At 50.4% G+C, this 13,228-nt stretch overlaps 1 protein-coding gene across 1 annotated transcript; it reads left to right on the top strand.

Moving 5' to 3' along the window:
• Positions 1–1,105: 1,105 nt before the first annotated feature.
• LOC144141567 (uncharacterized) lies at positions 1,106–4,262 on the top strand. The gene is made up of 3 exons (XM_077673108.1): positions 1,106–1,352; positions 2,272–2,413; positions 3,836–4,262. The coding sequence occupies exons 1-3, from the start codon at positions 1,109–1,111 to the stop codon at positions 4,209–4,211; spliced, it is 762 nt and encodes a 253-aa protein (XP_077529234.1). The 5' UTR covers positions 1,106–1,108; the 3' UTR covers positions 4,212–4,262.
• The last annotated feature ends 8,966 nt before the right edge of the window (positions 4,263–13,228 follow it).

Genomic DNA, 13,228 nt, shown 5'->3' with positions numbered 1-13,228 from the left:
ACGAGTTAGTCAGCAATAGGCAGACTCTACCGGCTCCATCTCACCTCTCACCCCGGGCAGATGCTTGTGTTATCCGGCAAGCGCAAACGGACAGCCTTCCAACCCCACACATATTACATCAATTACAAGGCCATCGCAGCCCTGCGAGGTGCTCTAAGTGTTCTGGCTTTCCCAACACGCCGCATGTTCTTTGGGACTGTTCTGCTTCGCAACCATCACTCTCAACTTATCTGAAATCCCTTTCACCTCCTCCCTCTTCTCTCTAAGACTGGCTCGCGCCGCCGGAGGGAACGAACGGACCGAGCGGCCTCGTGGCGAGCTCTGGTGGCTCACATATGTCAGGTCCTCCCGTCTGTATAGATAATTATTTTCCCCTTCAGAACCCCGGACTTTGGGGATCTTTTTTTGTGTGTGTGGGTGTGTCAATAAAATTTACCAACAACAACAACAACAACCAAGCCCTTGCCGGTCCACACCGTTATATGGTCAGCGTGCAAGCCACGGTGCATGATCTGGTATGACCTCTGTTATGACCCCTAGAGGGGAGGCCAATGAGGGCTATATTGAACAACAGAGGAGACAGCACCGCTCCTTGTAGCGTACTCCGCCCACGAGGTCGATCGGGTCGGAAGCTATGTCGGCGATCTTGATAATGGCTTTCCGTCCTGACAAAGTCTCGGGTATAGTTGCACGTTCGGTTCCCAGTCACATATCCCAAGTGCAGTTCCTAATTCCTTTTCCGCTCAAACCGCAAAGTAGATGCGGTGTACGAACGCTCCACATTAAAAAAGGCACAAAAGAAAAGGAGTAAAAGTATCGTACGGGAGAACGGTTTCCAAGCAACCGACCACTTTTCTTGGGTGCTGGGTAGACGCGCCTGGCGTTCGGACACCTAGCTCCGCACGTGCGCGTGAGCGTTGGCCGCAGTAAGACGACACAGAGGACATTGGTGGCAGAAAAAGGAACCACATAATGTCTCGGGTATTCTTTATAGTTAGAAAACGATTCTTTCTACGGGTCATTAAAATTGACGTGCCTGGGCACCTAGGCAGCAATCGTCTGATCAGCTATATTTCCCGATGCGGGAACTCCAGATCGGCAATTCCCAATGTGTCACAAGATGCAGAGCATCATCGCGATCACCATCACGATCCCAACGCCCAGAGTCCGTCAGTGCGCCACCGCAGCTGCACCCAGGTCAAGGTCGGATCGCATGGCCACCTTCAACGAGAGGCTCGTCCGAGAGGTGAGGAAGCACAGGCAGCTGTGGAACCAAACCTCCAAGCTGCACAAGGAGGCCGTGAGCCGGGAGGCCGCCTGGACCGACGTAGCATCAGCCCTTGGCGCCACCGGTGGGTATCGCGGGGTTCGGCGTGCGTTCCACGCAAGGTTTACCTTGCCCTGAAGGACTCGTGCCAGTTGGAGTGGCCTGGCAGCTTATGCACCGTGCTGGTTGCTACAGCGTGAAGAGCGCAGTTAGCAGCCGACAATGGGAGGTATTTTAAACAAATCTTCCCCATGTATTTATTTTCCGGTGCTTAACAGGAGCCCTGCTGTGTTTGCTGTAGTTGTTCGGCTGCATAATACGCGTATAACGGAGCAGGCCATCAACAACTCTAGAAGGACAAGGGCAGTTCAATCTGCCGTTTTGAGTGTCCACCCTGTCGTACGCGTCTCGCGTTTGAGTAAACCTTCAATTTATACAGCGGTGAAACGAAGCGTTATGCACTAAAATGTTTTTGCTACTTTCGCCCAGGCATTTTCCGGTAATAAATGCGTGCTCCAAGCCAAGCCCCGGTTCCTTTTCGGCTCCGTGAATGCGCGGATGTACCTGCTGCGCCGGCTAAGTTGCTGTGCGTTCTCGCTCGCCAACTGATACCCATGATCAGGAACTGGCTTGCTTTAATGTCTATTGCGCTTGCTTGTTCACTAGCTCGCGCTCACTCCCTAGACTGACTAACCACTACCAGGTGGAGGCGTCCGCCTGTACGCCATTCAGTCTACGTCGGTGGGGCGGTGTTATCGCTTTACACACGTGCAACAACTGTGCGGGGAAGACTCGCGTGAATAAAGTGTAGCACAATTACAAAGTGGTAGCAGAAGAAAAGTGAGCCGGTGCTTTCCTCTTTATCCCTATGCCTATGTTCTTGGAACGTGAGAGGAACAGCAGAGCGGGGAGAAGGAATGCTGGTATGGGAGTGCTGGTTGCCGACAGGACGGTGATGCTGGTAGCCTGGTACCGTAACGTTTTCCGCACCCGCGTGTTCGCAGTGGACGAATGCCAGACCCGGTGGCGCACTATCAGGGACATGTACCTGAAACGCAAGAAGCGCCTCCACGTCAAGGCCACGGGCCAGTGGAATATTCTGCACCACGAGATGAGCTTCCTCGATGACTTCCTGCGGCCGCGCACGTGAGTGCTTTCGTTCCGTTGCAATTAAACTGGTTCGCAGAGGGACAGAAAGACAAAGGGAGACATGCGCAGTGAAAGACATGAGGACAAAGAAATAGACAGGCAGATATAGCGACAGAATCGGAGAGAAAGAGGCAGGGAGAAAGAGTCAGAGAGAGGAAGAAAGAGACGGGGAGAGGGAAAAGAGACAGACAGACAGACAGACAGACAGACAGACAGACAGACAGACAGACAGACAGACGATACCTGAAACGCAAGAAGCGCCTCCACGTCAAGGCCACAGGCCAGTGGAATGTTCTGCACCACGCGATGAGCTTGCTGGATGACTTCCTGCACCCGCGAACGTGAGTGCTTTCGTTCCGTTGCAATTGAACTGGTTCGCAGAGGGACAGAAAGACAGAGGGAGACATGCGCAGTGAAAGACATGAGGACAAAGAAATAGACAGGCAGATGTAGCGACAGACAGAATCGGAGAGAAAGAGGCAGGGAGAAAGAGACAGAGAGAGGAAGAAAGAGACGGGGAGAGGGAAAACAGACAGACAGACAGACAGACAGACAGACAAAATCAAACTTTACTAAAGGATAGCTCTTAGCGGAAGGATTTAAGAGAGGGATTAAGAGGCGCCAGTATGGCGGCGTCGCTTAAAGGAAACACATCCAGCGTCACTTTGGCCCGCCACATAAACCATTCGAAGAAGGACTGCGGCCAATTAAGCGGGCATTTGGCGCGTAGCAGTATAAGTCCAGCGCGCTCTCACACGAGATGGCGAAGAGGTAGGGGCTGTTCTTTGTTGCAGGCTAAACGCGAAATTGTGGTGGCGTTGCTGCAGGTGCACCGCTGTAGGGGTCATTGTGCGATGACCTCATAGGGTGGTCAGGGCACTGTTCCCGAGTAACGATCGTCAGCTGTGTAGGTGTACTCCAGTGGCGCGCAGTTCAAAAACACCTGAGCACCCTGTGAAAAACGTGGAGCTGTGTAATAGTCGCAGTCTGCTCGTTCAGTAGAAAGGGTATCCACCTGTCGTCCAACGCACCAGTGGCATCCCACCAAGTCCAGGAAGTATTCAAGACTGTGAAAACATGGTGCCCCTGCGAAACATAACCATGACCGGTGCGCGAGCTGTCTTCTTTATTATTTCCACCCACACCAATCACGTAAGCCATATGCAAGCAACTTTTGGCGACTAGGGCCACACTGGCTGTGCACCACTTTAAATTCCCCTCCTAGTCGGTAAGATTCGGGTGAGGTGGAGAGGGAGATGTAGCTCTACTAATAGCTGGATTGAGATGTATTCTTGGGGAGAGGTTGTGTTCTGGCTCGTATGTTCGCGACCTACACGTTCATGTCAATACTTTGCCGTTCGATCTTCTCTCGTTGCCAACTTAGCGTCACGCCGTCCGTCATCACTCCCGCATGCGCAGGCCGTCCCAGCCACATCTCGCATCGATCAAGTCTGAACCGGAGGACGAAGCCAGCTCGGGCGGCTTGGCTTCGGGGGCGCCACTGCCGGAAGTCGAATACGGAGCCGATATGGAGTTGAGCCTGTTGCCGGACGTGACCCCGCCTTCTCCAATGCCGCTCCCGCCGGTGGCGTCCGTGACCCAGGAGCGGTCTTCGGACCCGGTGGAGCTCTTCTGTCTGAGCTTGGCGCCGCAACTCAAGCGTCTTACGTCCAGGGAGAGGACGAAGGCCGAGGTGTGGATACTGCAGATCCTCCACGGCCTCGAGTTCGGCCAGTATGACGCCGATGTGGACCCACAGGCAGCGGACATTGCAGCAGGAAACGAAGACGCCTAAGCCTACCGAAGACGGTTAGCAGTCACGTTGGAAGGTTCAATAAATTGACGCTCCCGCCTTCCCCATTTCTGGAACGTGTGCATGAATGATTTTAAAAAATGAGGGGACGTCCATGGCGCAGAAGCATTCCACGCGCGCAAGAAAGCATTATTTGGATCGTTAGGGTTATTGGCGAGTCCAACTGATCTTGCTCGTTTTCTCTATCGTGTGCGAATCAGATCGACTCTGCATAAATTCCTGCTTATAAAGTTTTGTCCAATACACGTCTGCGGGCACTGGTTGCTCTGTGGGTGCGTGCCATTCTGCTAACATTCATAGTGCACAGACCTATTGCGATCGACCCGTGCACCTAGTGCTTGCTCGTTAAAAATTCAAGTATACAACTACCAAGCCAACGCCTTCTTCAAAAAAAACCTCAGCCCCACACCCTGCAGACATTTCTATAGGATTCAACGTACACCAAAGGAAAAGTAGAGACCCCAACTGCCCCCAAATACGGGGTCACTAGATGTTGATGGAGAGGATGCAGGAATGCAGACGTTCCGATAAGCCACGTTCTGTTACTTTCAACAGCATACTAATCGTTAATCTATTATATTGGTGTATGTCACACATGTGGGAGCTACCTATCCACAGAACCGAAAATTGCATTTGGAATTAGCGCTGAAATTGCCCACGTCACATTCTTATCAATGTCCTCCACTCCCGTTGCATCGATGAACTTCACGACATGCAGACTACCCTGGAAGTTGTCCGTGAACATTCACGTCGACCGGGTTCGCACGAACATTCTTCAGCACTACGTGGACCCGGTGAATTGAAGACTTCAATTCGGACCTGGACATAGGTCCTGCGGACAATAAAGCTTCTCTAGCTGTGGACTACTGCTTCAAAGACTCGACTCAAGACCATGCGTTGCTGGTAGCAAGCAGAGTACGATCGACTATTGCGGCACCGTCCACCGCAACCCCCATCTGGCCGCAGAGCCCTGTAAACAGTACTACGAGGCCCGAAGCTCACTTGCGAGCTTGTACAAGATCGCTTTGTGCTGAGTACGCCCTGAAAGATTAACGGTATACCTCCTTTCCTTCCTCCCTGACCAGACGGAACCGACGACTGGAGAACGGTTGCGCGTGGTGCTGACGAGGGTGAAGACGTCTGCCCCAACGTTGCCATCACTGCGCCTTACAATAGAGGTAACGACTACAACGGGCTGTAGTGCCTACTAGCGCAACTATAAGTGTAGTTAATACGTTGTCCAACACGACAAGATAGTGGGAGAGTGCTCGACACACAGAGTGGATCCCTCCGCATTTCCACGACTGCCACCAATGAATGGCTTCCTAATTTATATCTGTCATTCTTCGGAATCCTCCCCAAAAATGGCCTGAGTGACAAAATTTCGCGAGTATGGGTGATTAGAGGTACATTACGACTGCGGCCTACTTCAAAACTGAGCGGTGTAAGAAAAATGTCAGAATGTTGTTTAGGACAAAAGTGATGTCACCCTTTGCAGGAGCAATGGGCCGATTTGGAAGTACTCGAACAAGTACTCGAACTTACCCGCTTGAAGCAACCATACCATAAATCCTTGGTCTCTCTTAATTTCCAGTACAGAATAGTTCTGAGCAGCTCCTGTGCAGTCCAAAACTGCGGTCACAATAAAAAAAAATCCTATCCTCGGTATTCAATGGCGTGGAATGCATGCAGGCAACCAAGTGTGCGCCGCCATATCTGTGGCCAAGCGTCTGTTGCTAGGTGACGTTGTGCGCACGGCCCGCAGATCAGGCACCCCTCTTCTCCTCCATGCAACTGTGTGAGTGCGCCGTCACTCGTTACGTCGGGCTCCGCGGGATGGCGGCACTTGTCCGTGCTAAGCACGACTGTGAAACACATGACTGTGTTTCACGTTACGAACTCTTCGCCGAACTCAAAGTATTGCGTCGAGTTCACTGTGAGTGCGATTAATAACATCTCTGTTGGCGCCACAGTTTAGAATCGGATTGGAACGGAGCAGATGACGCACGCCGGTGTCTTTTTTTCCTTCGGCGTGCGGCCGCAGTGGCCCAGGCTGCGCCGTGTCCGTGGCGCATCAGCCATGTCTGTGGCCGTTTCCAGTGTTGCCAAGCGAAGAAATTGACCGCTAAACTTTTCAACGAATACCGTCTATAGGCATCGTCATCATCAACCAAATTGAGAAAAAAAAATTACACCATCTTCCCGTCGGGGAACCCTGAGTAGTATGCGAAGCAGGCATGGGGTCGATTCAAGTGCCCATTAGTTTTCAGTTCGTCGTTTCCGTGAGGTTGAGGTACGTAGCCACCGTTATATTTACCCTTTGGTTTCATTGGTAACTACCACACTTCCCACTTACCGGAACTACGAAATGGGAAATTGCGTTGACCCCATGGCTGTTTCGCATACTACTCAGGGTTCCCCTACGGGAAGATGGTGTAATTGGAGGGGGGTGGGGGGTGTTAGAGTGGAGAGGCATTAAAGAGAGAGAGAGACGTTGTACGTGGTATGAGTTTGTCTTTATTTAGGCATTATCATCATCATGTTCAACGAAGGGTGACGTCGAGCTGTGGTTGGGGTTCCGCTTTGATTATGACCACCTTATGGTCTGTGAAATGTAAAGTCAAGGGCTGTTGTAGTGGATGAACCCTGAAGCTACTGAAGATGAGGTCGATGCACGTTCCTCGGATGGTTGTGGGCTGCTTGTAATCACGGCCCGCCGAGACTCGCCGACGCACGCCGCTGCCGACGACGATGAAACGTCGAAGACGCGTGAAGCGTGCTCGTCTCATGCCGGCCCAGGAAGACACCGGCAACACTGTCGCTCCAGGAGCCATAGAAGGGACCGGGCGTTCAGCAAGCCGAGCATGCGCAGTGGGGGTGTGGATGGCGCAACAACAACGAGGACGGCGCAACAACAACGACAAGGTAGGGACATAGCCCCGACCATGAGATGCTTCGCATCTAAAATTGGCGCAGCTTACTCTAGTGGTGCAAGGCTGGAAAAACAGCAGTGGCGGCCCCTCTCCCTTCGTCGGAGACCCGTCTGTTGCACCTTACACAGATTTCCGAACTTGCCGCCGAAAGTTCTCCATGACTGGCTGCCCCATATCGTTTCGGCCGCAGGCTTTGACATCTCTCCAAAAGTGGACCGTGTTAGCACGTGCGAGAACCCGCGGCAGCCGGCTTCGAGAACTCGGCGTCTGTAGTGCAAACTCGACGTCTGTGCTCCTGCTTTCACGCGCGAATTCACTTGAACTGGCGAACAGGGCAGCATCCGAGCGACCACGCTACGAACGCCGGGAAGAGTGTTCTTGAAGGTCAAGTTGGCTGACGGTGCACGCTCACGTGCGTTCGGTATTTTTCTTGCAGTTTTATTTTTGCGAGCTCCTCCGGTGGTGCAAGCCCATGCGCAATCCTGGACGACGCCGGGTGCTCCCCACGAGGCGCACGCTCACGTGCGCTCGGCCGGGCTGAGTTTTTTGGTCCACGGCGGAACTGAAAGCTTAAACAGCTCTGTTGCTTAAAAATACAAATAAATATGCACTGCAGGGCGGTAATCGGGGTCCTAATTTTGAGACTCCATTATATCTTGCCACCTCTCAAGTGGTTAACCCGTTTTCTCGGAAGCTCCAAGTTTGAACTAGCAAGAGTTGTCTCCCATGCTGAAAACTGCAAAGCTGCTCTGGAATCGTTTGGGCAGTCCAAACCTCCAAATCGAAGAGACCCCTTCCCGCTACGATGGGGAGACATGCATGTCCGAGAGCCACCTTCCATACAAGGGCTAGCAGGATGCACTCTCTCAGAACAAAGGCTTCGGTGCACCCACCGGTTATAACAAGCCTCCGAAGTGGCCGGACGAAATACAAGTAACTTCGAATACATTGCACCGGATGTTCATCTCGGCGGTATTTCACAAGCTACTATTTGCTTTTCCCGCCCGCGCCGGCCATTAAGACGTTGCCAGCGACAAGCGTCTGCCCGCCAATGGCCAGTCGGCGCCGAGACGCCAGGGGGCGCTGATGGTAGAGGAAAAAAGAAACCACCGCGTCTCACGCGCCCGCCCTAAAAGCACTGCGTGGAGCTTCCCCGAACGACCGGCCACGTCAGCTGCTGAGTTCGGCGTTCGGAGCATCACTCCTTATATCCTTTGCGGGGTTTTGGCCAGGATTTTAGGGTTCCCTGGTGATCTATCTCTCTGTGACCTTGCAGTTTTTGAGAATCTAGTTAGGGTGGGCGCTTTTTGCGCCGGATGGCTACTAACTCCCCTGGCCGGGGGGCTACCCCCTGGTCGGCCAGCCTTTCTCCGCAGGATCTTCCTTTGACAGCCTTTCTCCGCAACGGCTTGACCGACATCCCTGTGGCCTTGGTTCCGACGAATGGTGGGGCGATTCGCCACAACAATCCTGGAAAAATGCAGAACGCCCTTCGTGCCGCTACGGAACGCTTCAACAAAATTTCTAGCGTGCGTCCATTCGGGAAAGGTGGAGTTGTGATTAGATCATCCGACCTGGAGTGTGTACAGGACCTTCTCAAGTGCGAGTCATTTGCTGCGTTCCCGGTGAGCCCCTTTGTTCCTTCTCACCTTGCGTGTGCAAAAGGCATCATCCGCGGAGTAGACACCGAGATGTCAGTCAACGATATGCTAGAAGAGTTTGCTTCCGCGGGTGTCATAGCTGTACACCGGTGCAGCAGAATTGAGAAGGACTCCCGCTATCCCACCGAATCAGTGATTGCTACCTTCACCGGGGTGTCTGTCCCATCAGAACTGAAAGTGTGGCCCCTTATCTTTCGTGTGGAGCCTCTTTCCCCGCGTCCTTTGCAGTGCAAGAAATGCTGGCGATTTGGCCATAGTGTCGGGGGATGCAAATCTGCGGCTCGCTGCTGTTCGTGTGGGGGTGATCATCCTCCCGCACCATGCAATACGGAGGAGGTAACTTGCTGCCTGTGTGGAAACTCTCATCCGGCGGACTACTCAAGGTGTCCGGTTCGCGAGCAGGAAATGAAGATCCTTGAAGTGATTGAGAAACGTCGGTGCACGCGGAGTGAGGCGATGACAGTGGTTCGCGAAAGATTGTCCGGCTATGCCTCAACAGTTGCCCGTGGCTCTACACTTGTTGATTCGTCTCTGGCTGAAATAATTGCCTCTGCAATAGAAAAAAGTCAGGCTAAAGTAATGAACAGGTACATGCGTGCCATGACAGAACTTTTGGCAGCTCACACATCCCATGTATCCCAGACTGTGTCTGCATTGTGCGGCGTAGCGGTTCAAAGCGATTCAACAGACGGGTCCAGTTCAAAAGCTGCAGGGTCACTAAACCAGCAGAGTTTTAGTGAGTCAAATCTTTCGGAATCACCAGGCCAAGTCATCTCTAAAGCCCTTCAGTCCCCTGAACTTCCAGAGCTCAGTCAGCACTCACCAGCCTCTCCCCCTAGTGTGCCCCCTTCGCCTCAGTCCTGTTCTGGACGTGATCCATCTTCCTCCAAAATCGTTTTTCGACAGCCCACTTTGCTGCAATCCTCCAATATTCATCCTGAAAACAAACCTAGTGCCAGTTCTTTGAACTCTCCCGTGGACATGGAGTATCAAACAGTTCCGTTTAAAAGAACTGGATCTCCGACTGTGGGCTCACTGGAATCGTCTCCCAAACAAAAAGCAAAAAAAGGTCAAAGCGTTCCCAAAACAAATGACATCTTGGAAGCTGCGGTGGCAGCCATCAATTCATCGTAATGTCGCTTCGGGTCCTACAATGGAATTGCCGCTCTGTCATGTCAGCTCTCACAGACCTTGATTTTATAGTCTCTAAAGAACAACCAGACATTATTTTATTGCAAGAAACCTGGCTGACTCCGTGTAGGCCATTTTATTTCCATAATTATCGGATATTCCGCTTAGATCGACTAACCAGAGGAGGTGGATTGTTAATTCTCGTGTCATTGCAATTTTGTCATAAAGCCCATAAGTCATTTGAATTCATGTCGGTGGATTGTGAAATTCTAGCAGTTACATTTAGCCTGCCCGGGTGTTTTGCATTTTCGGTGGTTAACTCCTATTTTCCGGAAGGCGTCATTTCTACCTCTCCTCTGGATGCTGTTTTGCAATCGTGTGAGAATCGCGTTATTATTTGCGGTGATTTTAATTCCCACCATGTCTCTTGGGGGCTCCGCACAGATTCCTGTGGTAGACGGCTAAGTGGTTGGATGAATGATAACAATATGCATTGTTATAACTCTGGTTCAGCAACATTTTTTCGATGGAAGACTACTTCAGTCTTAGACTTGACTTTTTCAAACTCCGGCAATATCTCTTCGTGGACTACTTTAGGTCACGCGACAAGTAGTGACCATGTTCCTATTTTATTTGAGATAGTGTGCCCTTCTAGGTCCCCACGTGCTCGTATGATTCGGCATACAAATTTACACCGTATGCAAAACAAAGTAAAAATAGCACTTCAATCTGTTCCATCCGGTAACGAGGAACGCAGGGCAGTTCAAGTTACTTCGATCATTTCGGATGCTGTTAGGTCTTCCCAATTCATTATCTCTTCTCAAAAAGATGGCAATAGCCCGTGGTGGAACGAAGATTGCGCACGGGCGTATAATCAAAGGCAGGCGGCTTGGAAGGTACTGCTAAGAAACCAATGCCCGTCTAATTGGACCAATTACAAATTTGCGGCCGCCATATTCAAACGGACAGTGTCTAAAGCGAAAGAAGCTCATAACACCCAGAAGTTTGCCGCTCTCTCAAAGCCAAAGAATAGGCGTTTGCTGTACCAGTTTCTTCGCTCGAGAAAGGTGGTTCAAGAGAATGAAAATTCAGTGGTTCATTCAACACAGGAATCTATTGAAGCTCTCGAACAAATTGCACAAGAACTTAAATCCCGCTTTTCTTCTGTGTTCTCCGCTCCTTTTGTCAATCAACTTTCTAATGTTGGTTTCAACCCAGTGAAAATGTCGGAATTGGCTGACGTTGTTTCACAGCTGTCTGAGGCTGCTCCGGGGCCAGATGGCATTACTGTGCCAATGTTACAGTTTTTATTTGAGGAAACCCCTGAAGATTTACTCAACATAGTAAACACGTCAATGAAACATAGCTGGATACCTCCAGAATGGAAACTCTCCAAGATAGTGCCATTGCTAAAAAACGAAGGATTAGGTGATAACATCAGCCCAATTTCCTTAACTAGCAACTTGGTAAAGCTCGTCGAGAGGATATTGAATGGTCGCCTTATGCGATTTCTTGAAAGCAATAAGATTTTAAGCCCCACTCAAATTGGCTTCAGACCCGGGAATTCCATTTGGAAGGCTCATATTGACATTGAGAGCCGCGTTAAACTAGCCCGTAGCCTAAAACACGTGAGCGCACTTGTTACTCTTGATATAACAAAGGCCTATGACAGCGTAGAGTATACTACCTTAATGTCACATCTTGAGAGCAGCGAAATCCCTCTATACATCCAATCGTGGATTGGTCAGTTTTTAACTGGAAGGACATTCTTCTGTTCGAAAGGTGGCATATCATCTTCGCACTATCAGCAGTTTCGAGGGGTTCCTCAGGGGTCAGTCCTTTCTCCGGTTCTTTTTAATATTCTTCTCAGATCAGTTCCCATAATGGATGGCATATCAACTTACGTTTATGCCGATGATATTGCTTTTTACTCATCGGGCAGAGATATTCATGACTTGTGCCAAAGACTTCAAAACTATCTGGCCACCCTAGATAATTGGCTTAACAGGCTACATTTGTCACTTAATGTGGGAAAATGTGCGGTCTTGGTATTTCCGGTTACCATCCCCATTTCTTTATGCCTATTGTACCGACAGCAACCCATCCGTCAAGTTACAGAATTAAAATATCTCGGTATAATCTATGATGACAAGCTTACATGGCGTCCTCATATTAAACATATTGCTACTAAAGGAGAAAGAGCTGCAGGCGTGCTCCGCAGGCTATGTAGCCACAAATTCGGGTTGCGTAGAGATACACTGTTAATGATATATCGCAGTTATGTCCGCCCGGTATTAGAGTTTGGCTGCGTCCTATTTTCTGGTTGTGCGGCGTATAAATTAAATCCCCTATTTATCGTCGAGAGAAGGGCTTTGCGACTATGCTTGGGACTGCCAAAATATGTCGCTAACCCTATTTTACACCTTGAGGCACGGTTTCCTCCACTGAAGTTTAGATTCCAATTATTGACCGTACTAACCTTTGTCAAATTGTTTGAACCCCCACTGCATGACGCCCAGTTCATTTTCCGTCTGAGGCCTGATCTTTTTCAAGGCATTCAGTGGACGCGGTTCCAGAGACCCCAGATGGATCTAGTACAGTCATGGCTCCAGCCACTTCACGCAGACCTTTTCCGGCTCCCCTCTACTTGTATTAGTGTGTCCTCTGTTGAAATAATCTTTGATAATATCTTCCCCCCGAATGCCAAGATGTTGCCAGCCCGAATTCTAAATGGATTGCTGGAGGATCATTTGTCAACCCTTCATTCCCATATTGTCATTGCTACCGATGCCTCACAAGTTAATGAAAAAGCTGGAGTCGGGATATTCTCCCAGTACCTCGATTGGTCCTTTTCGATCAGGTTACCTGATTTCACACCTATTTTCCAGGCGGAATTATTGGCAATAATTTTGGCTCTTCAAAAACTTCAGCATAGATTTTCCCTTGTAGTTTATACTTTCTGACTCCCTCTCTGTGTGTTCCGCATTAACATCCGAAAAAGATTCTCCAATTATCCGCACATTTCGATCATTTGTTCCGCATCAGCTTTGTGAGGTTCGGCTAGTGTGGGTTCCAGGACATGCAGGAATCTCATACAATGAAGTGGCTGATCAATTAGCCAGCATGTCTCTTGGTGGCCCTGTGGTCGTGCAATGTCCAAATGACAGTTTTCTATTGGGGGCGAGATTTAAACGTCTACAGCTACTCCAGGCTTATAAGCAAGACGCCCTTCTATCTTCTAGAGATTATAGCCACCTTCGTCATGCATGGAAGC

This window comes from Haemaphysalis longicornis, unplaced genomic scaffold (genome assembly GCF_048455015.1).
Source record: "Haemaphysalis longicornis isolate Haplotype H1 unplaced genomic scaffold, Haemaphysalis longicornis Haplotype H1 scaffold_6, whole genome shotgun sequence".
NCBI lineage: Eukaryota > Metazoa > Arthropoda > Arachnida > Ixodida > Ixodidae > Haemaphysalis > Haemaphysalis longicornis.
Note: the sequence above shows the minus strand (reverse complement) of the source record. Positions and strands in the feature narration are given on the sequence as shown.

Coding starts and splice junctions, on each gene's coding strand:
- LOC144141567 (XM_077673108.1), top strand. CDS start 1,109: ATGTGTCACAAGATGCAGAGCATCATCGCGATCACCATCACGATCCCA. Junction 1,353..2,271: donor ATCAGCCCTTGGCGCCACCG/GTGGGTATCGCG, acceptor GCGTGTTCGCAG/TGGACGAATGCCAGACCCGG. Junction 2,414..3,835: donor GACTTCCTGCGGCCGCGCAC/GTGAGTGCTTTC, acceptor CCGCATGCGCAG/GCCGTCCCAGCCACATCTCG.